This window comes from Wasmannia auropunctata, unplaced genomic scaffold (genome assembly GCF_000956235.1).
Source record: "Wasmannia auropunctata unplaced genomic scaffold, wasmannia.A_1.0 LD336092.1, whole genome shotgun sequence".
NCBI classification, from domain to species: domain Eukaryota; kingdom Metazoa; phylum Arthropoda; class Insecta; order Hymenoptera; family Formicidae; genus Wasmannia; species Wasmannia auropunctata.
In genome coordinates, this window is record NW_012026798.1 from 2181225 (window position 1) to 2207565 (window position 26341).

Below are 26341 nucleotides of genomic sequence, written 5' to 3' on the forward strand. Positions count from 1 at the left end.
GGACAGATCGGATCGAGACACTTTTTTTATAGGTTTCAAAACGCACAAATAATACTTTGCAAATGCGAACCATGATTGGTGTTATACTGGTCTCTAGACTAAAGATAGTATATCGTGGTTCGCATTTGCAAAATATTAGTTACCCATAAAATATATATTATGTATATTAAATACATATTAAAAACCTATAAAAAAAAGTGTCCGCAACCGATCTGTCCACGACTGTATATATATATATATATATAAGAATGCTTAAATGTTACACAATATTATCACAAATTATAATAAAATAACAGATATCTTGTGTGTGTGTATACAAATATTAAATAATCTGTTAACGAAATATACTTATATAGATCTTCAAGACTATCTTTCACAATTAGTAGTCATTTAATTTAAAAAAAAATTCTTTTTTATTGTTCATACTTTTGTTTAAGCAAAAATATCTAAGTGTATCTCATATTTGTACATGTAAAATGAATATGATGCCTTAGAAAACAGCCGCGGCCGTGCGCGATTCACGATATATGAATACACGTTCTAGTTTCATTACTATCTGTCCAAGTCTCCTTTTAGTCGTCGTCGATACTATCGATATTGAAAGTAAAAGTCAGTGTATAACGTCACGCAACGTTATTCCGCAAGGTATGCCGTTAAGAGCGAACTGTCGCGAACCTAGCCGATCGAATTTACGCGTAATCGAAACGAAGAAAATTGGAGAACGATTGTAAGAAAGAATACGCAAGTACTCTTCGCGGTATGCAAATTTAACGCATTCAGTGACGTAGATAAAAGATAAGGAAACTTTACTGGGGCATTTAGCAACTCGAAAAGCAAAGTCTTTAAGAACAGTGAAAGAATAGTATCTCGATGGAATATATGTCTCTCTCTCTTCTTTGCGTTTTTCCGCGAGTAAATCATTACGATGTAGACATTTTTAAAGAAAAGTGATGACCGAGAATCGCGAGATTCTTTATGCTGAATATTTAAAATAATTAAAAAGTAAAAAATGCGTAAATATTTTTGACAACGATACGCAACGTACGATCGAGTGGTTCGTCTGGGAAGAAATGGCGCACGTTGCCGACGGAATTTCATAAAGGAAAGAAAGGAACGGCGGCGCAGAGTTCCGGGATGGTGCATGCGAAGAGGAAGTAATGCAAATCGCGAAAGAAAGTCGAATTAATACAGTTATAACGCGTAGAAATCGACGGGAATTTTCGGAATCGCCTGACTGCCTGACGGCCGATTACGAAATCGTGCGGTGCTTGTAACGCACCGTGCGGATATTGGAAAAGTGTTCTTTCGACAGGTGAGAGGCTCGGCACCGCTCCGCGAAGGTGGACTGCTTCCACACCGTCGAATCAAGAGGGTCGTCTACGTCTGGGCGTCATTGTCCTTGTCCCGCACCCCCCGACGGAAATTTACATCGACAATATTATATTCAACCCATTTAATTCGAGCGAGCTCTCGCGTACGTAACGACCTTCCGTACTTATCGTCTGACGCCTATCGCCTTCTTGCGAAAGTTCGTAGAACCGCATTGTCGCAAGGTTGTTAATCGCTCTGCTTTTATTAATTCTTTGTTTATATGTATACTCCGCTTACGTGCTATATAATTTACAGTTTCCTTATCGTTTTACTTCACATGTAGTTGGCTTCAAATGAATCTATTAGTACCCACGCTTAAAGCAATGGAAGAGTAATGGTGAGGAATAATTATAATAAATTTAAATCGTATGAATATACATACAAATCATTATTTTTATATCATAAATTTGCTTTATGTTCCATTTTTTACATGTAATTATCAAAACTATTATATGTTGAATTTTACATTGAATATTTCTGTAAAGGTCCTAATTATGATTGTAAATACGTATCTATAAAGATTCAAGTCCGTATTCTATTCTGCAATAAAACATATTGTTTCAATATTATTTAAAGGATAAATAGAGGAAAAGTTTTAATAATGTATTTATAATCATGATTAAAAAAAAATTACTTGAACTGCTTAACATTTTTGGGCGAAACAAATATAGGAAGTTTTAAAATCGCAGCGTATTTTCAAGGCTTCATTATCTTATTTAGTATCTTCGTGTCACGCATGTAATGAAAGTATAAGCGCGACCTCAAAAAAACTGGTCCGAATGGATCCCAATTTTTAGGGTGTGGTTTCGGCACCCAGCCCAACTGAAGCAGTTTATAACGGAGTTTACTTAAGAATCGTCACTTTCACTTAAACTTTTACTCTTATCGTCACTCAAACTCTTATTCTTTCTCAGAGAGATGTCGTACATACATGAAATATACTGAATAAAAATATAGATAATCTTAATTAAAGAAAGACATATAGATATTTTAAAAATATAATATACTATAAAAAGATATATATATATATTTTTTTATTTTATTTTATGCAATATATGAAAAATAAAAAATTATGTAATTAATTATCATTATATTTAATTTACTTTTATTTAGAACAATCAACATAATTCAGCGTAAATAAATGAAGAATTTTCGCAGCCTGAAGAAAACCAATTAAGTTACGTAATCTTATTCTTTGTTTAAACTCGAATAAATTTTGTACTTTTCTGTCAGAATTTTCAGTGAATTTTAAAAAACTAAAGAATAACTAGTAAGATATTTAAAATGCTAAATATTGTTTGATTGTAACAAACTATAATTTTTACCTAGATTTTTCTAGGATTGTATTAATTTTCTTAATGTTTTTCTTAAAATTAAGTTTTCGATAATTCTAGAATGTTTTATATCATGTAATATCAATAAAAATGTATTTTTAGCCTGACATAATTAAAGTTTCTCTATAAATAAAGCACTCTTGTTTACAGTTTTATTAAATTGCAATATGCATAAAATTCAAATATACTAATTTTAAACTATATAAAACATATATTATAGTAAATATTAATGTAGAAAAATGTTTGTCAATTGACACATGATCAAGTGATATCAAAGAGCTTTCTGCACCTGGCATATGTGAAATGAATCACCTGAATGCAATAATCTTGACTAAGAGTTTGAACGTTGCAATATAAAGCAACTTTTCCCGCTAACGAGCGAAATCGAGCGATAGCTGAAGGACACTCGTGCATATGCAAACATTATAAAGTTGAGTGCAGCGTAAACGACGTGTAGGATAGGTTAATATACTATCTTTCGACTTCTGACCTTTCAGGATAATTATCGCGTGTCTCGAATTTATATGGCAAGATTAATTTATGCGTCTCGATTTTTATGGCCCCTTAAAAGTTAACCCTGATTTTATGCATTCGTATATGAAATGCGGAAACTATCATTGGAAATCTGAAAAAAAGAGAAAGCGCATCCTTCTGCTGGTATCCAACCTTTCAAAAAAAAAATTAAATGCGAGATATTTCACAAGAAATTTACGAAATATGTTAATGATTTCGTTCGACAGTTCTGACAAGAAGTTATATATCAAATGTCTTTACTTATTCAGTGTGCAATCTATTTTACAGACAATTTCATATATTTAAGCTAACCGTCTTAAGCTAACGCCTTCGCAAGCAAATGTGAAAAAAATTTATTTTTAACATAAGAAACGGTTTAACATTTAAGTCCTTTGAAATTGAGAAAGAAAGAAGAAGCGAAAGAAAGCCATAAAATATTACTATAACTTTCAAAAAGAAATAAATGTATTATGTAATGTTTAATTTATTTGATCAAAACGCGACACATTGCATGCATAAAATTTTTTTGCCACGGATATGACAGGAAATTGAACTCTTTTTATGATATCAATTCGAAAAAAAGTTACTGTCTCGTATTACCTCGAAACACCTCGAAATCTAACGAAATTATATCTGCCTATACGATTACTTTTTTGCTTTGGTTTTGCCTGACTGCACTTTCCATTCAGTTCGAAGTTAATTTCTTGTAATAAGACGTACGACGTACTGACGCGAGAAAAAAGAATTAGATCTCTCATTAGACAGGTTAAAGTTGAGCCTATAATTCCACGTAAGTACAACTCATTGCGTAAAAAGATCTGCATTGCACAACCGTCACACGACAATCTGGAAGCTAAAACTTCGATCACCTCGCTGTAAAAATGCAGCAATTTTCGCATTTCACTTTTCATACATCATTTGTCGCTTTTCAGTTATTTATGGAGGGAAGGGGCAGCGGAAGAAACTTCTCAGCGAGAAGATTTATTGGCATTTGCATTTTACTGCGTGCCACGTGTATCGTCAATCTTCGCATATCGCGAATAATTTCAAGGGTTATATCACGAGAAAGTACTTTTCATTCTGAACAAGCGTTTTTTTTTCTCGCGTTATTTCCCGGATAATTGAATTGACCGCGAACAATAAATGCTCGTTCTCGCAATTAATTAAGACCGCGTTGGAATCGCGTTGGATCGTTATTCGAATGCACAGGTAGAACGAGTAAGAAAACGGTTTTCTCTCTCTCTCTCTCTCTTTCTCTGTTGCAACCACCTCATGTTATAATTGATTGCAGACTCCCAAGCACTTTATGTAAGCGAGCCATTACTAACAATGAGTTTAACATGTATATATGTTTAGCAACGTGATATGTTATCGTTGATGTAATTAAGAAAATTTCAAATATATCATTGATACTATTATTCGATACTATCCAATTCTATTGCTCTATATAAATGAAAAAGAATATTATTCAATTTTTTTTACATGTATTCGATATAGTATTCTTAAAATATTACACCTATCGTACATTCTCGATTTTCAATAACTAGCGTAGAATTTTATACCCTGCACATTTCTTCTGCAAAAAAAGTTATATAAGTTTTACATTATTTCTGACATTTAATTAACTTCGCAGAATATAATTATAGTAACAATCTTTTGCCTCTCTAGATTTTCTAATTAGTATGTATATCGTAACAGTATCACCCAATTAGTATATCATGCAACACAAGTGCAACGCAAATGTCGGGTAACAGAATGCCAAAGTGCGATTGCAATTTTTTCATGATATATGCATGTATATACGTCTTGTTCTCTTCGCGGACGTTTAGACGCGAAAAGCTACCCGAGTGAAGAAAGACGGGACACCGCAGGCAGCGCCAAGATATGGCAAATAAATCAGGAAGTCTGCCTGAGGTAAACGATGCAGAAGAAGCGCTTTCTCCGATGGAAAACTCGGATTTAGATCGCACTCGCGCACACGCTTGTGCAACGTGCTACATCCGTCTGCGCGCGACGTATAGATATATACACTTGTCCGCCGCGCGTGCTCGTGCGTACTCGTGTAGGTACGCGCAATAAAGCATCATATAGGCGCGCGTTTATATACGTGATATATACGCAATCGCGTGCACGCGCACATACATACGCGAGCGCGTTTCGAGATCGAACGAAAGCAGCGCTGAAACGCAGTCGATTGATGTAAATCACGGAGTTAAATCATAAAAGCGTAATTCCTTCGGCAAAAAAGTACTGGCGACGAATTCAGCCCCGACAAGTCCTACGTAATGAACGTTTGTTAGCGTGTCTCGATCGAAACGTTTTTTTTTCTTTTTTTTTCAACTAGAGCGTATAATTTTGCGTTTCTGATTAAAGGCCTCGCGCCAACCGCCGGTTCGAGAAAGAAACGGAGGCAAGGATCTCGCGATTAGCATCCATTTGCAGAATTGATTGCGACGTTAATCAGAGGCTTTGACATACTCCGTTCGGTGACAGCGGGATCCAGGAAACCAGCTCGAGAGATCGGCAAAATTGAGTGCTGCAGGCTCTCACTGATGATTTAAATACTTTCGCTCATGTATAAAATTTAACGTGTGCAACTCATAATTAGCAAATAGCCTTTAATTCTATCAATTAATTATATATAATAGAAAAACGTTAGGTGCACATAGAAGTCTCGTTGTAATACAAAACTGTATAACAAACATGCAAAGAATTTGTTTCGATATCTTATAGCATTATCGTAATTATTCCGAGTACATCCCCGTGTTTAATTCAAGAGTGATCTATTAAACTACATTCCTGAGGATATTATAAGATTTATAAGAGTGAGGACATATGACGAGGTAAGAGGCGTCCGCCTTGAACCGCGTGCGCTGATTTCCGTCGGGACGATTTACAAATCGCGAGATCTTCATACCGTTACATAAATTATCCGTTATTATGACGAAACGAAAGAGATGCCGGCGACGACGACGCTTTGTAAGGGAGCCACTTACACAATGATAAAAAAAAAAAGCCGTCCTGGAATAAGAAATGCAGCTCGCCTTACGTAACGCGTTATTAAATCGATAAGAAAATCATCTCGCTCTTGCTTCCATTAGATTATGATCATCGGTGCGCACAGCGGAATAATTATCAACATCGCGCTTACGTTCACCGAGAAGGAATACGCGCGTTTGCCACGCTAGCGCAGGTAATCGCGAATACTAATGAAAACGAAATTGCTCAGTCTTTGAATTTAACGATTTTAGCAACGGCAATATCAATTCCTTTTGGGATTCCTTTTGATTTCTTAATTAATTAGGTTATTACAGACGTGATTAAGTAGAGCGTGATATACGACCTACTTGACGATTGACAAAAGAGAGCTGTGACCGTCAAACTATAATATTCAACATTATTGTATTCAATTATATTCTATTTATATATTTTAGCTATTATATTCAATAATAGTTATGATATCCACCTAATAATAGCAAACAAGAAAAAGAAAATTATTTTTTAATGATTAGTTTATCAAATTAATGAAAAATTAATACGACCTACTTGACAATTGCCGATACACAACTATGACTTTCAAGCTGTAATCGACTGTATTCAACTATAGCTTCTACATTCAATTATATTCTACTTTCCATTTACCGTATCCAACTGTAACATTACGAAAACAGAATGAGCACGGGGGAGATATTTTCGACCACGCGGTATATCGTTCGCTAAAAGCGAACGGCGCACGACTAGGCGTGGTCCATGCAAACTTGCGATCTCTTTTTTTCTTCTTATCCTCTCACTCCATTTATATGTGTTCCGTGCTGTATCTGTGCGCCGCCTCGATATCTAGATTGGCGCGTGAAATGCTTTTATACGTTTGATAAACGTAAGAACTATAATCATACGAACAACGATAACGCACAGAATAGGAGTTTACAAATTATATAGCAACGAACAAACTAGATTCTGGACATCTAGATTTCTGTAGATTGGAATATTTTATAAGTCTTTCTGAATACGTCAAATCTTAACTATTATTGTCTCTTTGTTAATTTAATTATTTTCGTTACGTTAAAAACTGTAATAGATTTATTCCATAAAAATTTTCTACAAGTTTTCCTCTATTGCGTACGTGTATGTAAGCACATTTCTCTGTCGTAAAAGTTGTTATATAAAACCGAGTATAGAGGAATAAGCAAGAAGTTCATGCGTGTCGAATCATTGCCGTCGGCTTGAACTTCAACTGCACTGAAGTCCACGTTGAAGTCTATGTTCATTGATTGATATAGCTAATGATAATAAATGATCGGTATAATCTTAATGTGCGAAACTTAGTCGAACGAGAACATTAATATAGATATGACAGACATAATAGATACTTGTAACGAATAGAATAATAAAAGATGATGAAAATTCTTGACTTCACAGTTTTGTATTCGATGGAAATCACTTCATGCTTATCTTTCTCGAATAAAACGTGCATTAAGAATGATAAAGTCGTGAAGTATACATTAATTCTCCGAAGTGTTCATTAATTCTTGCGAACTAAACTCGATGTCATAAGATTGTCTTATAATGTCCCTTTGTTATAGATTTATAGAATATATTTATTATTAAATAATATCCGCATCTTACGAAACATTAATAATTAATATTACGTAATCACATTGCTATGTATTATAAAGCAGTGCTATATCTTTTTATCCTCTAAATATTTTTAACGATTCATCTAAATTTAAAATTTAAATTTAAAATTTAAATTTCAATTAAAAATACGAAATCTTTATTACATGTTGAAACGCAGTGCTATATCTTTTTATCCTCTAAACATTTTCAACGATTCATCTCAATTTAAAATTAAACGATAATGCTTTTATGTTTTATCAAATCATTTCGAAAAAGGCTAGAGTAACATGTAAAGATAGCACGCAAGCTTTTGAAACGTTGGGAAAGTTCCCTTCACGGTTTTGCGTCTTGCTAATAATATATAATTTCCAATGTAGGTGTAAGCGTATTTACGATCGAGCTTCCTCATACACAGTCAAAAAATGTATATGCTAATCTGAATTCTTACTTTTAATAGATTCTTTGATCACAGGAACGCGCGGATATTATATGTATTCTCGTACATCACAAACTCGCTTCAACAACTTTTACGGTGAGAGAGCCGGCGAAAGCGTCCGAGATCTTCCTGGCAATCGTATTATTATAGGCAAATACAAAACGAATAGCTGGAATCTGGACATCCGAGTATACAGATCGAGAGGGAAAAACGAATGACTCACCACGTTGACAAGTCGCAAACTATTTCTAGTTTCTCTTTTATGCGATATCATGCTTTCATTGTTCGCCACGTTTCGAATGCATAAATTATAATTATTCGATTTGCGTCAACAAAAAATGTTAAGTACAATTTTGGGAAGTAATTCTTATTTTATAGCAGTTTATTCTAGACTACACTTTAACTTCGTTTTAATAATGAACTCTCGAAAAAATTTAATATTTTAATTTTACTTAATGAGTTTTACTTAAAAAAATATTAAAGAGATAGTTATTTGACGCAACTGTATAATGTGTTCATCGTTAAATATTTGGATAATTTTATTGCAAATTAAAAATGAAAAAAGAAAACTCTGAATTTTGTATTTAAGTAAATAACAGGTTTCTCTGTTTTTTTTTATTGCACTTCGCGAAAGTGTCATTCGCCTGAATTTATAATACGGAAATTATTAATGTCTCGACATTTTTTAGTTAAGGAAACTACAATTTAATCAAGAAATTTGTCATCAAAGTGAAATCTCGACTATCCTATACATAATTGAAACAATAAGATGACGTTATGTTTAAGTTAAATCGCGACGTAATTAATAAACGTGATTAATAAACAAATAAGAAACGAAGTATTGTTATCGTGAATCATTCGCGAAAATTATCTTTTCCATTGTTATACAAGTAATCATCTGGCAAAGGAACTGCTTCCTTCCTCGGTGCATCCTCTAATCACCGAGGCACCGCGTGCAACTTCACTTGCGCGATTTAGTCGAATAATACGAATCGACTCGTTCCGCTGGGTCGACGGCCTTCGTGGAAAAAAAGGAAGAAAAAAAAAGAAAAGAAAAACAACACGTTGCAATGTCGTAAACGCCCGGCATCAAACGGCACATCCTTGACACAAAACACGTGCAAAACGGATCTTGCCGGTCTCTTCATATGTGTATTTCGCGAACATTAATTTATAGATAATTGTGCTCTTGTAAAATCCCTGTCGCTGCGTCTTTACGTTTGTGTTTATATAACGTACTTCATGTAACGCGCAAAGTGTTAGAAATTGAAGTTTATACATTCTTCAATAGGACATTTATACTATATTTAGACTCTATTCGCCTTCTAATTAATGAATGCGCATGCATAAATAATTTTTTTCTTCTTGCGGATAATATTCTCAAATTTGACTTTAAAATATAAAATTAATCTTTTAAACCAACTTAAAAAATATTCTATAATTATTTAGCAACGTATTATATATATATTATTAATTCATTATATAATTTTCAAACAATTATTTATTTATACATATCAAATTAGAAGGACGGATCTTCTATATTTGTTACGTAGTGTCATATAAATTACACTTATGTAAATCACACATTCTGATAATCAATTACCTGATTAGTCTGTTCTCCACGAGAAGCTTCGGTAATAGCGAAGATCAGCAGCAACGCCACTATCAAGCTCAACGAAAACGTCCTAGCCATTCTGAAAAATATTAAGAAGTCCTTTTTAATAAAACATTAATAAATTTCAGTTGACGGAATACAGATATATTTATGAAAAATTATACATTAATATGCTTTTTAATAAAAATTTTCCTAATTAAGTATAAGATAATTAGGAATAAGACAATTATAATTATTATAAATATTGTCGTTATATTTATTGTGTTTGTACTTATTATTTCTTTTAAATATTAAATTAAGACTAGAATCGCCTCATGTTAAGAAATGATTGTGTAAATCTAATTGTTGTATAAGCCTCTATATAACTAATTCCAACTGTGTAACTGGCATTCTTTTATTTATAAAATTAAATAAAAAAGTCAATTCTAATTGGAATAACTTTAATAAATAAAAACTGACTAAAAATAGTATAGATCTGACGGGTTAATTTTTTGTTAATGTCACAAACGTTACGCAAAAATAAACGCAACGTTTACCCAGAAAAAATAACGACATGACATTTGACGTGGTATTTCGTCGCATCGTGACATCATACTGATTCCAATTCGCGAATTCAAGTTTCTTATATTAATACAAGTTGAAAATGAGTTGCTTTTCAATATGCACACCGAGTGGACTCGGGTCGAGTGTACACGCATGCGGACCAAACGTAAGGCATTGCCTGCCTTGCTCAAATTTACTTTTACTCTTGCCGGTTGTTAGTCTCGATCGGCTACGCTGTTTATTTTCGAAGCAGCGAGGTGGTACTGTTCCCTCTCCCCCGCCCACAAATATTCTGGTTCTGGTTTTAACACGAAACTGATATATAATAATCATGACAAAGAAACAGAGAAGGCTTTCGTTATGTCGAATTTGTTATATGACAAAGAAAAATTTATTTATTACGTACTATGTAAAGAATATTGATCTCAATTTATAAAATATCGTTCTATTATGTAATATCTATCACAAAGTACGATTCAAATTAATTAATATTTTTTCAGTTTTCACGTCTTTCTTATCCTAAAACATTCTAAATATCTACAATGCATTTACTACGAAGAAAAGAAAATATTTTATTATAACGACCGTTCTCTTATTCACGTTTGTCACGCGCGCATGAATGAACGAATGAATGGAAGCATCGTGGGAGGATCGAGAGGAGAAAGATCGATATCAAGGAAGGTTCGACGATCGTGCATGAATTATCGTCGCTCCGAGACATCTAATGATTCATTTGTTCCATTCAGTTCCATGGTAATGCCACGGCAAACGCGTAGCGATTACTGATTCATGATTTCGTCTGTCTATCCGAGATACTCGCTGATCGCAAATAGCACGTCGAAATCGACAAATTTCCCTCTAACGCCTGTTACGAGCCGAATAGCTTTACGAACACAAATATTTGCGCTCGCGCTTTTTTTTATGCGAGGGCAGAGAAGCGGCAAGTTTACATGCTAGAACTAAGTGACGTAGGTTTCGTAACCAAAGTATCAACTTTAATTTCTCGCAGACCGTTCGTACTTGCGTCGATAGAAAGTAAATTCTTTTTGTGTAGTATACGCGATCGGTGATACTGTAATGAGCCGTTTCAGGAATACTATTTTGTAACATGCAAAACTCATATATAGAACGACCAACTAAATTTAATGTTCATATATATGTATATATATATATATATATATATATACTCGTATATATATATGTGTGTGTGAACACTACGTAAATAACTGCTGTATTTGTATTATTCATGTAGCGATCGTGGCGTAGAGGATTGTACGCTTGCTTTCTGTGCCAAAGATTTGAGTTAAAATTCGATAAAAAACACATCGGATTTTTATTCGATCGCTACCATCTCAGATAGCAATGGAAAATCACCGAGAGAGTAGTTCTTTGCCAAGAATAGTCATCATGGAGTATGCGTGAAGATGCATCAGATGGAGATTACGATCTTCTTTATGAAAGACCGATTAATTAAGAGAGAAAATCATCTTTCATCGTGTCATTTCATTAAAAAGAAAGAAAGAATCTCGGAAATCAAAGATTTAAGAGTTCATCTACAATGAAAGTAGTAAGTTCTAAGCCATAAAAAATTGACCAAATATTGACAAGTATTTAGACAGTCTCAAACATTTGAAAACTTTTGTGCACCAATGATTATCATGTTTTTGAGAATAAAGAATACTTTACAGTATTTGGGTCAATTTTTTTGGCTTACAACTTACTACTCTCAATCACAGTCAAATATGAGAAGAATATTCAATATACATTGGTCAATTTTTTACGGTTTACGACTTACTACTCGTATTATAGATATCCCTTAATTAAGAAATGAAAAGATGCGCACGTAGTGGCTACAATAACCCCTGCACGTAATTCTGGTTACGATTCTCAGTCATGAGAGACCAACTATGATAATGATATTTATATATCCATAGTGATTAATAAAAATACAACAAACACATAGAAAATATCTGAGAAATGCTAGTGAAAGATATTTGCCTAATTTGAATTAACTTCCCAATTTGAAACTATGATAACAAAATCCGACAAATCTGCTTAAGGACTAAAAAACCGATAGTTAAAAAATTTAAATTCTTGTCGTGCATTAACACAGTAATATAAAATGTGTGCATTAATTTGTACGCATTCAGTATTGGAAACTAAATGTTGCGGCACGAGTTATAAAAGGCATACATTCAATTATCCTCATTTTCTTTACGGTGCACTTTGTAAGCGCGAGCTAATAAAATCATGCTAGAGTGTACGAGCTAATTTTGCCTGAAGTCGTTTGGAGCGTCCATCTCGCGTTCGATGGTAAAAATGAAATGTCATCGAGTGAAATTACGGCAGAAACGACACGCTCGACGGAAATGAGAAGTTTTCAACATTTGAACGGTCGTTCGTTTACGATTACACGGGTGCCCGAGTTTTACGTAAGAAACGGAGGTCGTACATCTGGCGGTTTGCGCACGTGAAAGTGGTCTGCCGAGTTGTATCGGTCAGTTAATTCCGAGTCCGGTTTCGTTAATGCTGCGCGCTCTTCTGGGCCACTTCTTGCGATCCGCGCGCGACAAGAATCAACCGCGACATGTGAAAATGAGCGTACTGTATATAATAACGACAATCCGTCGTAATTATTGCAACGACGAATTGTCGTTGGCACGTGCATGCAGATACGCGCTTTAAATTCGAATACAACCGAGGGACCTGTGTCCTACGATTATCTCATTTTCGCGCGATTAATTAACCGCGCGATAAATAACCGAAGTAAAGACCAAAGTAATAAATGATCGATTAAATACGCTCGTTGACGCGGGAGGTCCGCACCGCGGCGCGGCCGTTTAGGAGAACGCACAATTTCGACATTTTCGAAGCCACGCTCACCTTGCAGCTACAGCTCAGTCGTGTCTAATCCTATGTCTCATTTCCGAGCCACCACAGCACAATTCGCCCCGGCAATCCGTAATACTTTCTCCGAAGGCGGATTAAAGCCGGAGAGAGAGAAACTTTAGCAAATCGAAGAAATAAATGAATCTCCGCGCGGCCGATCGAAATACGGGACGAACGACACTACTTCAATCGAAATTTCGAAAAGTTCGCGGACCTGAAACTCGACTCCCGTGTGGCACTCCGAAGAAAAGAAGAACGAAAAGAGGAGAGGAAAAAAAAATCGGTCGAGATCACACAGAAATTCGCGCGCGACGGCGAAGCGACGACGGCCAGGTCAGACGGGTCAGGCGGGACGATGCACGTGACGCATCTTCGGATGCGCCGATTTTTCGCGCGTTCGTTGCACGAGGGACGGTCGTTATCGGGCGACGGCGACGGATCGGATAGAGCGCTCCGAGACAAATGCAAGTACGATCGAACGTCGGCCGTGTCAAAAATCCCGGTCGCCAGCCGGGGGGGAAAAAGAGAGAAAAAAAGAGCCACTCGACCAGCATTTTCCCTTTCGCCTGAATGTGGGACCACCACCACGCGATCGCCACCGTCACCACCACCACCACCATCGTTACCGGTCGCAACTGCCACCGCCGCTACGGCCGTTGCCTATCACCATTGCCATCGCCATCACTACCATTACCTGTCGTCAATGTGAAAAATGACCAGGATGACGATCGACGGACGATCTACGGAAAGCGAACGGACGGGACGTTCCTCCGCAGTAACGATCTTGATCGGGAAATCATGAATGGACCCAAACGGCTGCCGCATGTCGAAGATCGAGATATAAGACCTCTTAAAGATGTCATTAAGAAGTCATTTAGGCACGGTGTCTAAAATAAGATGTCTTAATAATGTCTTTTGAGATCGTCATTACATCTTCTTACATATTCCGACGTTGGGCACGTGTGCTGTCCGGAATATCGATTGTCGCCACGCGGATTTAAAGTTACATTAAATTTGAATAGATATAACAACTTATCTCACGAACATATTTTGATACTGTCGGACAATAGCCGTTATTTGAAAGGGGATTCAATGGATCCGGTATTCATGCGGCGAGTAAAGAAAGCTCACGTCAGATCGGCTCGCGTCAGATCGTCGAGCTTTCTTTACTCACCGCATGAATACCGGATCCATTGAATCCCCTTTTCCGCACCCATTGTGGCTACAATCATTGTCGCTCGGCCGACGAATACGTGTGTATATATCGATTTTATACTGTACAAGATATAAACGCAAACGTACAACGCAAAAGATATTATACCGAATAAATAAGTTATTCGCTCGCAGATCAAAGCTGCAGACTTTCTTTGTGCACGAAATAAGATCGCTTCGCGGACAAGGCCTTGAACCATTTTCAGATATAAGGTATTAACTCCCCGAATGCATGGGTTTTATCGTGGAATGGACTCGATGTACGCGCAGAGAGTAAAAGAAAAGAGGTCTGCAGCCGCGAATTAAAGAGAAAGGATCTCTCAAGGAGTTACGGAGTAAAATGATTCGAAATATATTATCGAGGAAGGTCGAAATAAATTCTTTTCGAGATATCCTCTCTCTCTCTCACTCTCTCATTCAAGTTATTCGCTTAAATTTATTGCATTTATTGTTAACAAAACTAGCTATTAAACCATATTAAATTAAAATTCAAAAACATTTTGAGATAAATCTACTTACAACTAGTAATAAATAATATTAATAATTTTGGCTAAATTTTAAATTACAATTATATTCATCACAATTACGTCTTATACATATATTATTACTTATATAAGAAGTGGATATATGATTTAATCCTATCGTTGTTAGCGCCTGTAGACACTCAATTAACGTCACTTAATATGAGGTGTAAAGCATCTATGAACGTTCAGAGCACTTATTTCGTTAAACGTTTGTTGTTTAGTAATTGCTGCAATTAGATCACAAGTAGCAGAGTGACATCAAAAGACGGCATAGTGACGTCTATTTTGGTCTACTAGACGTCACTATATCATCTTTAACGTCATTCCGCTACTTGGAATATTATTTTTATTATTTATAAGAATCGAGTTTTGTCACGCCTTTCAACTGTGATGCCCTATTAAATTAAAATTACTCTTGAAATATAATCCTTGTATTTAATACCTTTAATATGCATAAATAAAACAACTGGCAAGAAAGTCACACGCGTTCACAGCGTCAGTCGCTGATATAATCGTCTGTGTCGCCTATAATATGCGTCTTATATACAAGTACATCGAAATTTTTCGCAGCGGGTGGGTCATTAGATAACAACAGATAATAATTAAAAAGTCTGAGATTGGATAGTGAGATTCGAAATTTTCGATGTAATATATCCAATTAATCGTATTATCAGATTGGATTTCTCAATATCGCGATTCTATTTCCGGTATTGATTCGCACATGGATTTATTATTGGATTTTAATTGCTTTTCAATCAAAGCAATAAAATATTCGATTTATTTGCGCAATACTAGTTTTTAGCATTATTTATATATATATATATAAATTATTCAATATTCTTCCTTTTATATTTATTATAGTAGATTGAAAATAATTTAAGCAATGTATTAAGCAAGGAATACAATTTAGAATAATATTTATCACGAATGATCGTGAATATAAATATTCTGTTTCGCAATGAACGGTGTGGAATGACTGAATAAAATCAGCTGTTATTCTGGCGCCAGCCTTGTACTTTCGTTTGGCATGCAATCCGGATGTGAAATGCTCGGAGATATGCACGTGGCGTATATATATAATAATAGGTTCAAGGATCGCGTTTAAACAAAGGGGCGCATGTGATGAATAATTAATTATGTACTGATCGAGTTATTCGAAGATAATGCGAAACAAATAAGGTCAAAAGAGTGGTCTATGAAGTACCCATAGCCTAATAGCAAAATGTAATCCCAAGGATATCTGGCAGATATATATATTCAAGAATTTTAAGATATTTAAATGTGTATACAGCAAAGGATTATAAAATGTAAAACTCGGATATATTTTATGTAATAAATTTATGTGAGTAATGAATTTATTAAACATTAAAATTAATTAATATTTTTAAAAATGTAATGGAAAATATTCTATTTTCTCTTTATACTATTATTACCGCAATCCTAGAATATCTCCTAAATTATTTTATTGGAATAACTTTCAACGTTATTGTACACAATATTGTTAGAAAAATAAAATGTTTCTCCTTATTTCAGAACTGATTTAAAAAAAATGATTTTACAAAATATGTTGCACTTTTTTAGCAAATCTTAATTTTGTATGCAATTAGAGCAGTGAGTCATTGACAAGGCATAATTAGAGCTCTTAACAAGAATTCATTATCTTTTCCAAGGATAAGAATCGCACGCGTATATGGATTTCTCTAAAGATATGATGTTACACGCGTTGTGTGTGCTCATCATTTTTATCATTTCAAATCTTTATTCAATGAAGTACCTCCCGCAAATGTATAAATGTTTGTATAAATATCTCTTCGTGTAAAATTGTGATTATAGAAATTAAATAAGAGTTTCATAACTCCGAAGAAAAAAATTTTATAATCATAAATTTTGAAACTTTGAAGGAAAAGAATTTTCTGCTCGTTTAATTCTCATCTTATCCTTACCATTAAAATAAAACAGATGAAAATATGATTCGTGAAAAAGAAAAGAAAACGAAGTATATATATATAGAAAGTGTAGTTAAAAGGCTTATTAACTGATTTGAACACATCCTCATAATGTGATAAATGTGTACGGTTAACATGCGAGTAATTAAATACTAATACAAAATTGTATCGATAAAAACTGATAGAAAATTGTGTAGCACATCACGACACGTCGCTTTCTCCTTGACATTCATGTCGTGAAGTGGATCATTAAGGGGGTCGATAACGCGTGCAGATATCCACGATATCGCCGATATTCCACGTCGGAAAGTCGGTTAAAACACGGAGAAAATGACACGCGCGATCCAATTACTTTCGCGATGTGCCTGCTGGCGCTAATATTACTATGACGACGCCATGGTATTACTCCGCTTCTATTTGAAAACGCGACTCTGTTAAAAGGAAGTGGAAAGTCGAACGATTTCTCGATACTTCGACTCATCGGTGACGACCCCTCTTTTCATTCAGACCGAAGCGAAAGCGCGAATTCTTCACAGGACAATAGCAAAACATTCATTAAAATACAAAGGAATTGAGATTAGACTCAAGACGGTTTTTCAATCGAAGAGGGAGGGAGGGGGGAGGAGAGTACATACATTCTCTCCTGTTTTACATAAAAACAACCGCTTTACCGACATATAGTTTCAGATAGGTCCCTTTTCAGCGGATATCGAGAACCATCAAATAATTTCAAATTTCGAATTTTTTGAATTGGAACAGAGTATTTGGAAATCCAATAAGTTAATTAATTTACATCGGATTTAATTAGATCCTAGAAACCATGTTGTGATTATTGATTTTGCATACACATACATCATAACGAATTAAGATTATTCGTGCAGATTTCTCAAAAATTAAGTATTTAAATTTAAATCTATATATACAAACTCCATATTCATTGCATGTAATCCGCTAGTCTAGTCACCGTAATTTCGTAGGTACGAATTGTAGAGCTTTCATATATCAAGCACATGTCTTGACTAATTGATAGCTGATCTAGATGCCATATATAGAGCATATTCTAAATTGTAAAAATTTTTTTTTGTTTTCGACATAAACTGCGAGCGTTCGAGGACACGCATTTGATGCGTACGTATACTTTAATTCTGGAAAAGGATTTCCAAATCTATTAAAGTACGTGGAGATCTCGATACACACAAAAATTATTGTATTTAATCGGTAAAATAGGCTGCATGATTCAGCATGATCGTCTTAATTATGGCATCGACGAGATACTATTAAAGACCGTTCTCGGATTCCTGCAGGTTTTCGTGACTATCAAAGAGGCTCGAAGGACTCGGAGATAATTGAAGAGTGTTGATGTTAAATTTGCGATTGTCAACATACCCAAGCAGAACGACAAGTCATCATGACATCAAAATGACATTAAATTAAATGTCTTAAATGACGTGCAAACGATAATTAAGAGTCCTTTTTCGATTAGTTATGAATAATTTTAACATCATTTTGACGATATCGTGATCTGCTTGGGTAAATATTTGAATAATGTATTATTAAAATCATGAGTTTTTTTTATATACAAATGCTTTATGAATACTTAATACTATGTAATATCACATATTAGCGCAAAATAACAATTTTTTTCTACTGTTACCATCTCTATGAATAATCTGCAAATCACGCAGTCTTTAATGCAGGTATCTCGGTCGGTGATTAGATGTAAAACAAGGACGCGGAAATAATATTACGTGATATCAAAAAATGCAATAGCGTTAACCCAAATTTGGGTTAAATTTGAACAGTTTTAAACTATTTAACTCCATAATTGTTTTAGTAAAAAAGAACTATTTATTAAGTAAGAGTGGCGACTTAAATAAGGTTTATTTTGGCACTATTATAGATTTAACAGTGCATTTTAACGAATCTAGATTTCGCTACCTATGTGTGAAAATTCATTACGCGCCAGATTTAATATGGAAAATATTTTTCTGCGTTTCTCGCGCGACAACAAAATGTAAATGGAAACAAATTGATTTTCAATCGCGCCGTTCTCGGCCGCGAGCGCTTTTGCTCCGTGAACCGTTTCTCTTTTTTCCGAGTTTTTTTTTTTTTCGAACGTACATACCTAAGTATATACATTCGTAACACCTGGCAAGCGCGAGATACGCGAGAGAACGCAGTTTATAATGTCACTTGATGCATGTTATACCTATAGTTATTGGTGAGTACATTGGATTGGATAAACGGAGTGTGGTCGGACTGGTGTTGGCTCGATCGGCCATGCGGTCATCGCGATGAGTAAACGCGCGGTGTGTCGCGCCATGCCGCGCCGGATCGCCCGGATCATCGCGTAATATAACGTACATACGTAATCCGCGCCGCGTACGCGGCCAAGGGTGATCGCGATCGGTCAGTCGCGATGATCATCGCTTGAGTCGTGCGACGCGGCGAGGCGAAACGGACCATTGTTACGAATGTTACGATGCATTGTCGCGCGCGGCGCGGGTGTCTGAGGGAGAGAGAGAGAGCGTGAGCGCAGTATACTGTGGCGCGAGAGGGAGAGGGAGAGGGGGGGGTACGCGTCCGTCGATGATGCTCGATCAGGCGGGACGCTTTTAGGCTAGAATCGTGGCCCCCTGCGTAAAGTGAGGTGAATATTGTTATGCATATCGGCAAGATGTGATAAACACCCACGTATACGTGGCTTCTCTTTTGTATGAGCGTTGTTGCGAGGGTAACTTTTTCGGCGAGAAAAAGTCGAGCGGTGTTTTCTTTTTCCGATATTTTTACAATGTGACTTATCTAGTACTTTATCAACGTGATCGACGTGACTCAAGATATTTCCTATCTTTTTCTCACATCAAATCTTGAGAGTCTATTTTCATGCCTTTTGCTGTTACCTATCTTGCTAATCAGGACCAACATTTGGTAGCCTCACACGTTACTAACATTTATACATATTACTGTGCGTCTTTATTATAATAATTAGGCGTATTTACGGTGTTGCGGATTGTAAAAATATGAAAAATAAAATTATTAGAATATTAATTAAAATTAAAATATGAAAACTTTACAGAAATCTTACCAAAGATGTCCAACGAAATCACCGAATTGGCCGAGATGGCCCATCATGGGATAACCCGCGTGATGTCACAAGAGTCTGAATTTGATGACGCTTTGGAAGTACCTGAATCATTAGAAATAACGATTGATGAAAATGGCGAAACGATACGTGTTCGTAAGGAGGAAATGGAAACGGAATGCACAGATAGTAGAGGTATGAATTTGTATTCTGCATAACATCATGCCATGGTCATGCATATTCCCTGATGTTTGTTCTCTTTTCTTATCTTATTAATCTTAACACATATTGCTCAGTTTTTGCTCTGTCATTTTTCCATTTACTAATGATAAATTTACTCTTAATTTAATTATTTTCAATTAAATGATGTTAAAATGATTTACTTAATTTACTCCTAATTTATTCACCTTATCATTCACTCTTACAATTTATGTTTTATAAAAAGAAAGGAAGGCAATCTTAATTTGTCCTCCTACTTTCATTTTATTTTATTTTGATTTTTCAGTCTTATATTATGTTCCTTTGTTTCCCTGTATTATTAGAAACCTCTGGTGTAATACCTTTCACCGTTGTGCACAATACATCGACAAAGCTCAAAAGTCAAATGTGCAACGTATTTATTCCTGGCGAAGAGGTGCATGTAAGAATAATTGATAACGAACGTAGCGTGACCGCGCATCCCCTGCATCCAAATCTGTACACCATAGAATTTCGACACGGACCTTTTGTTTGGACTATCAAAAAGCGATACAAACACATTCAATATCTGCACAATCAATTGAAAATATATCGTGCTAGTTTGAACATACCTTTCCCTACGAAATCCCACAGGGAGAGGAGGAACAGCATGAAAAATCTTAGAACTGCGGGCGAGAAGAAGGGCAGACGAAATGCTCTACCAAGGTACGATAATAATACGTTATGATTCTTCGTAATCACGGTGAAAAAAATTTAGAAAAATAATACAATTGAAATGTCACTTCCGCAGGTTTCCTAATAAACCTGACTTTCTAGTGCCTCACGAGCAGTTAAGTCGTAGAAGAAAGGAATTAGAGGATTATCTAAGCAACTTGCTCAACATAGAGATCTACAGACGTCACTCTGAAACTGCAAGTATATTTTTCGCTAATAACAAATCAGTTGATCTGAAGAGGTCAATTAATCCATCATCAATAAAACACCATCATCGTTTGTTTGCAGATCAACTTTTTGGATATTTCACATTTGTCCTTTGTGGCTGACTTAGGGATGAAAGGGAAGGAGGGTGCGATTTTGAAACGGACCGGATCGGGCGCTAAAACGAGATGCAACTTCTTCGGCTTGGGCGAATGCGGATTCTGTATCAAGTGCAATTATTTCTGCACCTCTCTCTGGGGCAAATGGCAGAAGAGGCATCTTGTCGTTAAGGAGACCTTCGTTGCGTATCTTAATCCTCAAGACGGAAGAATAGGATCTATTATCTTGATGGATAATGGCTTTGGGATCAGTCTTGGAGTGTATACCACGGGCTCGCGAAGCGGCATGCAAATTGCTAATCTGAGTAGGCATATAGTTATCAAGTGTTGGACAAAACGAAAAGCTAAGGAATGGATGGAGTTTATACAAGAAGTTAGTAATAGAGAAGGTAAGATCTCAGTAAGCCTAATGTATAATGTTGTGTCTCTGTTCAATGTGTCTAATTGATTAAATTTTAGGCGCAGGCAGAGATTTTATACAAACGAATCCGCATAACTCGTTTGCTCCGTATCGTACATCCATATCCGCGACTTGGTTCGTGGACGGAGCCGATTATATGTCTGCCGTGGCCGACGCATTGGAAAACGCCAAAGAAGAAATTTTTATCGCAGATTGGTGGCTTTCACCAGAGATTCACATGAAGAGACCCATGCCCGGCGGAGACTATTGGCGCCTGGATAAAATCTTACAAAGAAAAGCAGTAAGTGTTATAATATTGTATACTTTGATAACGTTTTGATTAACACACAAATGTCACATGTTTAAAATTGATATATTGTTATCTAATGTTATTTAATGTGTAATGAGAATATGTCTTTATTTTATAAATTTTTTTTTTGTAGAAACAAGGTGTTAAAATATTTATACTGATATATAAAGAAATTGAAGTCGCTTTAGGCATAAATAGTTACTACAGCAAACAGAAACTCGTGGAACAATGTCCTGAGAATATAAAAGTATTGAGACATCCAGATCACGCAAGGGCAGGCATATTTCTTTGGGCTCATCACGAAAAGATCGTGGCCATCGATCAGTCTCTAGCATTTCTTGGTGGCATTGATTTATGTTATGGCAGATGGGATAACAGCGAACACAGATTGACAGATTTAGGTAAATATCATACGAATCATTTTAGTCTTGTTTTATTCTTTGCATTAACTAATGATATGTCAACTGTAGAATCCATTCATCAATCGAGTATCTACATTCCTTCAAGAGACAAGCTAACTAATACCAGCAGTAAAAAGGTGTTGGGCTGTACGGAAAGACACGTGCTATTACCATTAGCAATAGCAACGAATACCATTGCTATGGCGACCACGAGATCCATGCCTTTAATGTAAGTGTTATTATTTAATCAATGTTACGTGTGGACTCTTGAAATTAAGAGCGTAAACATGATTTATTTCTAAAGGCCGATGATGGATGAGAAAACGCAAAAGGATTTAATGTTGTCGACATTGTCAACGGATAATTCACTTTTTATGCTGCAAGAAAAGGGAGAAGGCGTCAAGTGCAATACGCCCGAGACGCAAAGAAAGAATCTGTTCGATGTCGCCAAAACAACCGTCGATAAAATGAAGAACACCGTGAAAGTGAAGAGACAGGAATTAATTAATATGGTGTACACTTCTCACGAAGCGGACGTCGAAGACGTTGAAGAGAAGTACGAATGCCGTTCCCGTTCAATACTTTATATCATTATTCATTCTTTAAACGCAATACAATTTTTTCTTAATTTAGCAAACTCGCGCTATCCGAAACTGAGGATACAGTGGATTATGGCTGCAGCTTGAGATCAACGGTGACAAAATTATGGCTTGGCAAAGACTACACAAATTTCATTGTCAAGGACTTCAACGATCTTGAGAAGCCGTATCAGGATCTGGTAGATAGAACCACTACTCCTAGAATGCCCTGGCACGACATAGGGGTTTTAGTGCAAAATGCTGCTGCTAGAGACGTGGCTAGGCATTTTATACAGCGTTGGAATGCCGCCAAGGTACACATACTCGGTAACATGTACTTGAGTTTGAATATATCCAATCAGGATGATGAATCACTGATAGACTACTTGTTGCAGCTAGAAAAAGCAAAACTGAATTCGTGCTATCCTTACTTATTACCGAAATCGTACAAAGACTGCAGGAGCTACGCTCCGTTTATCAGAGAGGCTAACAAGCACAATGTCAAGTGTCAAGTACTGCGTTCGGTGAGCTCTTGGTCGGCTGGCTTTCTCGATCCGGAGACTGTAGAGCGGAGCATACAGGAAGCTTACATCCAGGCCATCAGTGAGGCAGAAAGGTAAGAGATTCCGTGCATATGTCAATCATAAATTCATATGTGTGTGTAACATTTCATTGACTTGAATAAATTTGTAGATATATCTACATAGAAAATCAATTTTTCATAACGCTCGCCTCCGTGGAGAAGGGTGGCGTGAAGAATCAAATTGGCGAGACGTTGCTGAAAAGAATCCTGAGAGCGCACAGGGAAGGCGCGGTATTCAGGGTGTTTGTCGTAATGCCGTTGTTGCCGGGTTTCGAAGGCGAGGTTGGAGGACCGAGCGGAACGGCGTTACGGGCGATAACTCATTGGAATTACAATTCTATATCGAGGTAGCGCGTCACTTAACTAAATATAAAAATTGAGGAAAAAAAGCGATATAAATCTCTTTCCTGTTTGACGGAATAACAGGGGAAAGGACGCTATTCTAAGTCAGCTGTTGGAGGCAGGTATAGAAGATCCTAGCGAATACATCACGTTCCACGGCTTGAGAACTCGTTCTATGTTAAACGGCACGATGGTGACCGAGCTTATCTATGTTCACAGTAAGCTAATGATAGTTGATGACAAAACAGTAATCTGCGGATCGGCTAATATAAATGACAGGAGTATGGTTGCCACAAGGGACAGCGAAATAGCTGTAATAATTCATGTGAGTATATCTATCATATTGACTTTAATTATGCCTGAATTTTCAATATGAATCAATCTTAATCAATGTAACCGATCAACATTCTTTGCTGCCCTGCAAAACATTTAATAATTGTTTAGATAAATATGCAATAAGATAAAATATATATTATGACAATATTATGAGTATAATGAGTAATTAATATTATCAGTGTTAAATAAGCTTCAAATAATTATTTCTTTTTTTCTGATGATGAAAATATCTTATTTCTATGTGCATAGCATATACGAAAATTAATAAATCTTACGACTACTTACGACTATCTTACTATCGTATTAATTATATATATATAATTATATGTAAATTGTCAACACAATTTTTTTAACAGAATGTTACAATTTAATAATTTGTGTGTTATATTTGATATTGTCTTATTTATATTTTTTGTATGGTTTTGTATTATTTCAAATAAATTCTTACTTTATTGCAATTCTACATTCTTCTCTTTATCAGTTTTAATTAATCAAAGCTGTAATATTTGTAAAACAGGACCAGGAGTTTGAGGATGGACGCATGAATGATATACCTTTCCCTAGCGGCAAATTTGCTTCTTCCTTGAGAAAGCAATTATTCCGCGAGCACCTAGGATTATTGAATACTAAAGAAGACATCAATATCGATGACGTCGTTATAAAATCATTCTACAAGGATATATGGTGCGCTAGGAGCAAACAAAATACGGAGATATACGAAGAAGTATTTCACTGTATCCCCACCGATAAAATAGTCAATTTCGCTATATTGAAACAATATCAAGAAAAAGTACCTCTCTCCATATCCGACCCGTTATTAGCGCAAGAAATGGTGGAGAACATAAAGGTAAGTGTCGAGCGCTTTAAATGCTTGCGCATAGATTTATCATTTGATTAAATCGAACGGGTGTTTTTTTTTCTTCAGGGACACTTGGTCGACTTGCCATTAAATTTCTTATGCAATGAAGATTTGAAACCTGCAGCTGGGACAGTAGAAGGAATGATGCCAACCGCTTTGTGGACGTAAGTTCACGTTCTTCTTCGAAAACTTCAAAAACGTTTTTGACAATTTATTCGAATTGGGCACAAATTTATAATCGAAAATTTCCACTGAATTGTTTTACAACATTAGACAGGGCGTGTTGTAAAAGATGATTCTTTTTTTTGTTTACTTTCTATACGACTTTCATATTAATGTTGAACAAAGAAAGGAAAAAATTTTTTATCACTTTGTTAGCGTATAGATATATTAAATTTCTGTCTGTGTACTTTATATTGCATCATATGACAATGGCTAGTTGGATTTTTTCCGGCAAGCGACTTATGTCTAATTTAAAATATAAGGATAATTCACTTTAGACGCAATAATTTTCAATACCTCAAATAATATTTAAATAATACATTTTTTGTTTATAAATATAGAGTTACAACAGAGTATTTTAATATAATGATGATTAATTATATATTATTTTTATCTGATACTTATCTGATCAAACAGATTAATTTTGATATTTTTATTGTGTGAAGCGTAAAATTATTTTCTAAACATAAATCAGGGACTAAAATTTGAACCAAAATTCTATAATTATATCTTTGTTATTTCTCAAATATATTTTATTTTGTTCAAATCTAATAGGCATTACTACTTAATAAATATTGCAGCTTTAAACTTTAACATATTTAATTATCTAACAAAATTATAAAAAAATATATGTATTGTGTATATTAATAATTATACATTAATATATAATATGTATTAATATATATTCAGAGATTAAATTAAATCACTAATTACATTATTTAATCTTTTAATATATTAATAGATTAAATAATGTAATTAGTGTAGAAGTAATGTAATTAGTGATCCAAAATCTCTATCGAAATAATAAGTAAGCAAATTACGTTCTGTCCAAAAAATTAAATATGTAAAGAAGATACAAAATCACTTCGATACACTAAAATCTTCAATTTCAAACAATATACAAATCTTTATATTTTTTTAATTGTCTACAATTTAAGATTCAATGCGTACCTGTGTTTTACCAATAAAGAAGAGACATTTCTTGAAAAAATA

The 26341-nt window shown here is 35.2% G+C and overlaps 2 protein-coding genes across 8 annotated transcripts in view; one reads left to right on the top strand and one right to left on the bottom strand.

Annotated features, from left to right (window-relative positions):
* Positions 1–13820, bottom strand: part of LOC105462979 (mucin-17-like) — a 39416-nt gene extending 25596 nt beyond the window's left edge. Inside the window, exons 1-2 of the mRNA XM_011709938.1 lie at positions 13313–13820; positions 9875–9965 (exon numbers count right to left, since the gene is read on the bottom strand). Coding sequence (XP_011708240.1) covers positions 9875–9964 — 90 coding nt within the window. The 5' untranslated portion in view covers position 9965; positions 13313–13820. The remainder of the gene's footprint in view (positions 1–9874; positions 9966–13312) is intronic.
* On the top strand, positions 598–25524 carry LOC105462978 (phospholipase D2). Of its 7 annotated transcripts, XM_011709931.1 has the most exons (16): positions 598–1154; positions 1313–1474; positions 20077–20277; positions 20625–20985; positions 21071–21191; positions 21283–21706; positions 21777–22018; positions 22161–22428; positions 22498–22657; positions 22733–22984; positions 23062–23320; positions 23402–23622; positions 23700–23936; positions 24016–24256; positions 24785–25114; positions 25193–25524. In XM_011709931.1, the coding sequence occupies exons 1-16, from the start codon at positions 1142–1144 to the stop codon at positions 25292–25294; spliced, it is 3594 nt and encodes a 1197-aa protein (XP_011708233.1). In that variant the 5' UTR covers positions 598–1141; the 3' UTR covers positions 25295–25524. The 7 variants fall into 7 exon arrangements, with proteins under 7 accessions (XP_011708233.1, XP_011708234.1, XP_011708235.1 ...); XM_011709932.1 differs by lacking the exons at positions 598–1154; positions 1313–1474 and adding an exon at positions 19142–19221; XM_011709933.1 differs by lacking the exons at positions 598–1154; positions 1313–1474 and adding an exon at positions 19277–19650.
* The last annotated feature ends 817 nt before the right edge of the window (positions 25525–26341 follow it).

Excerpts from the sequence above, each read along its gene's own strand:
- LOC105462978 (XM_011709931.1), top strand. Across the intron at positions 20,278-20,624 it reads GGAATGCACAGATAGTAGAG|AAACCTCTGGTGTAATACCT; the intron begins GTATGAATTTGT and ends CTGTATTATTAG. Across the intron at positions 23,321-23,401 it reads AGCGTTGGAATGCCGCCAAG|CTAGAAAAAGCAAAACTGAA; the intron begins GTACACATACTC and ends TACTTGTTGCAG.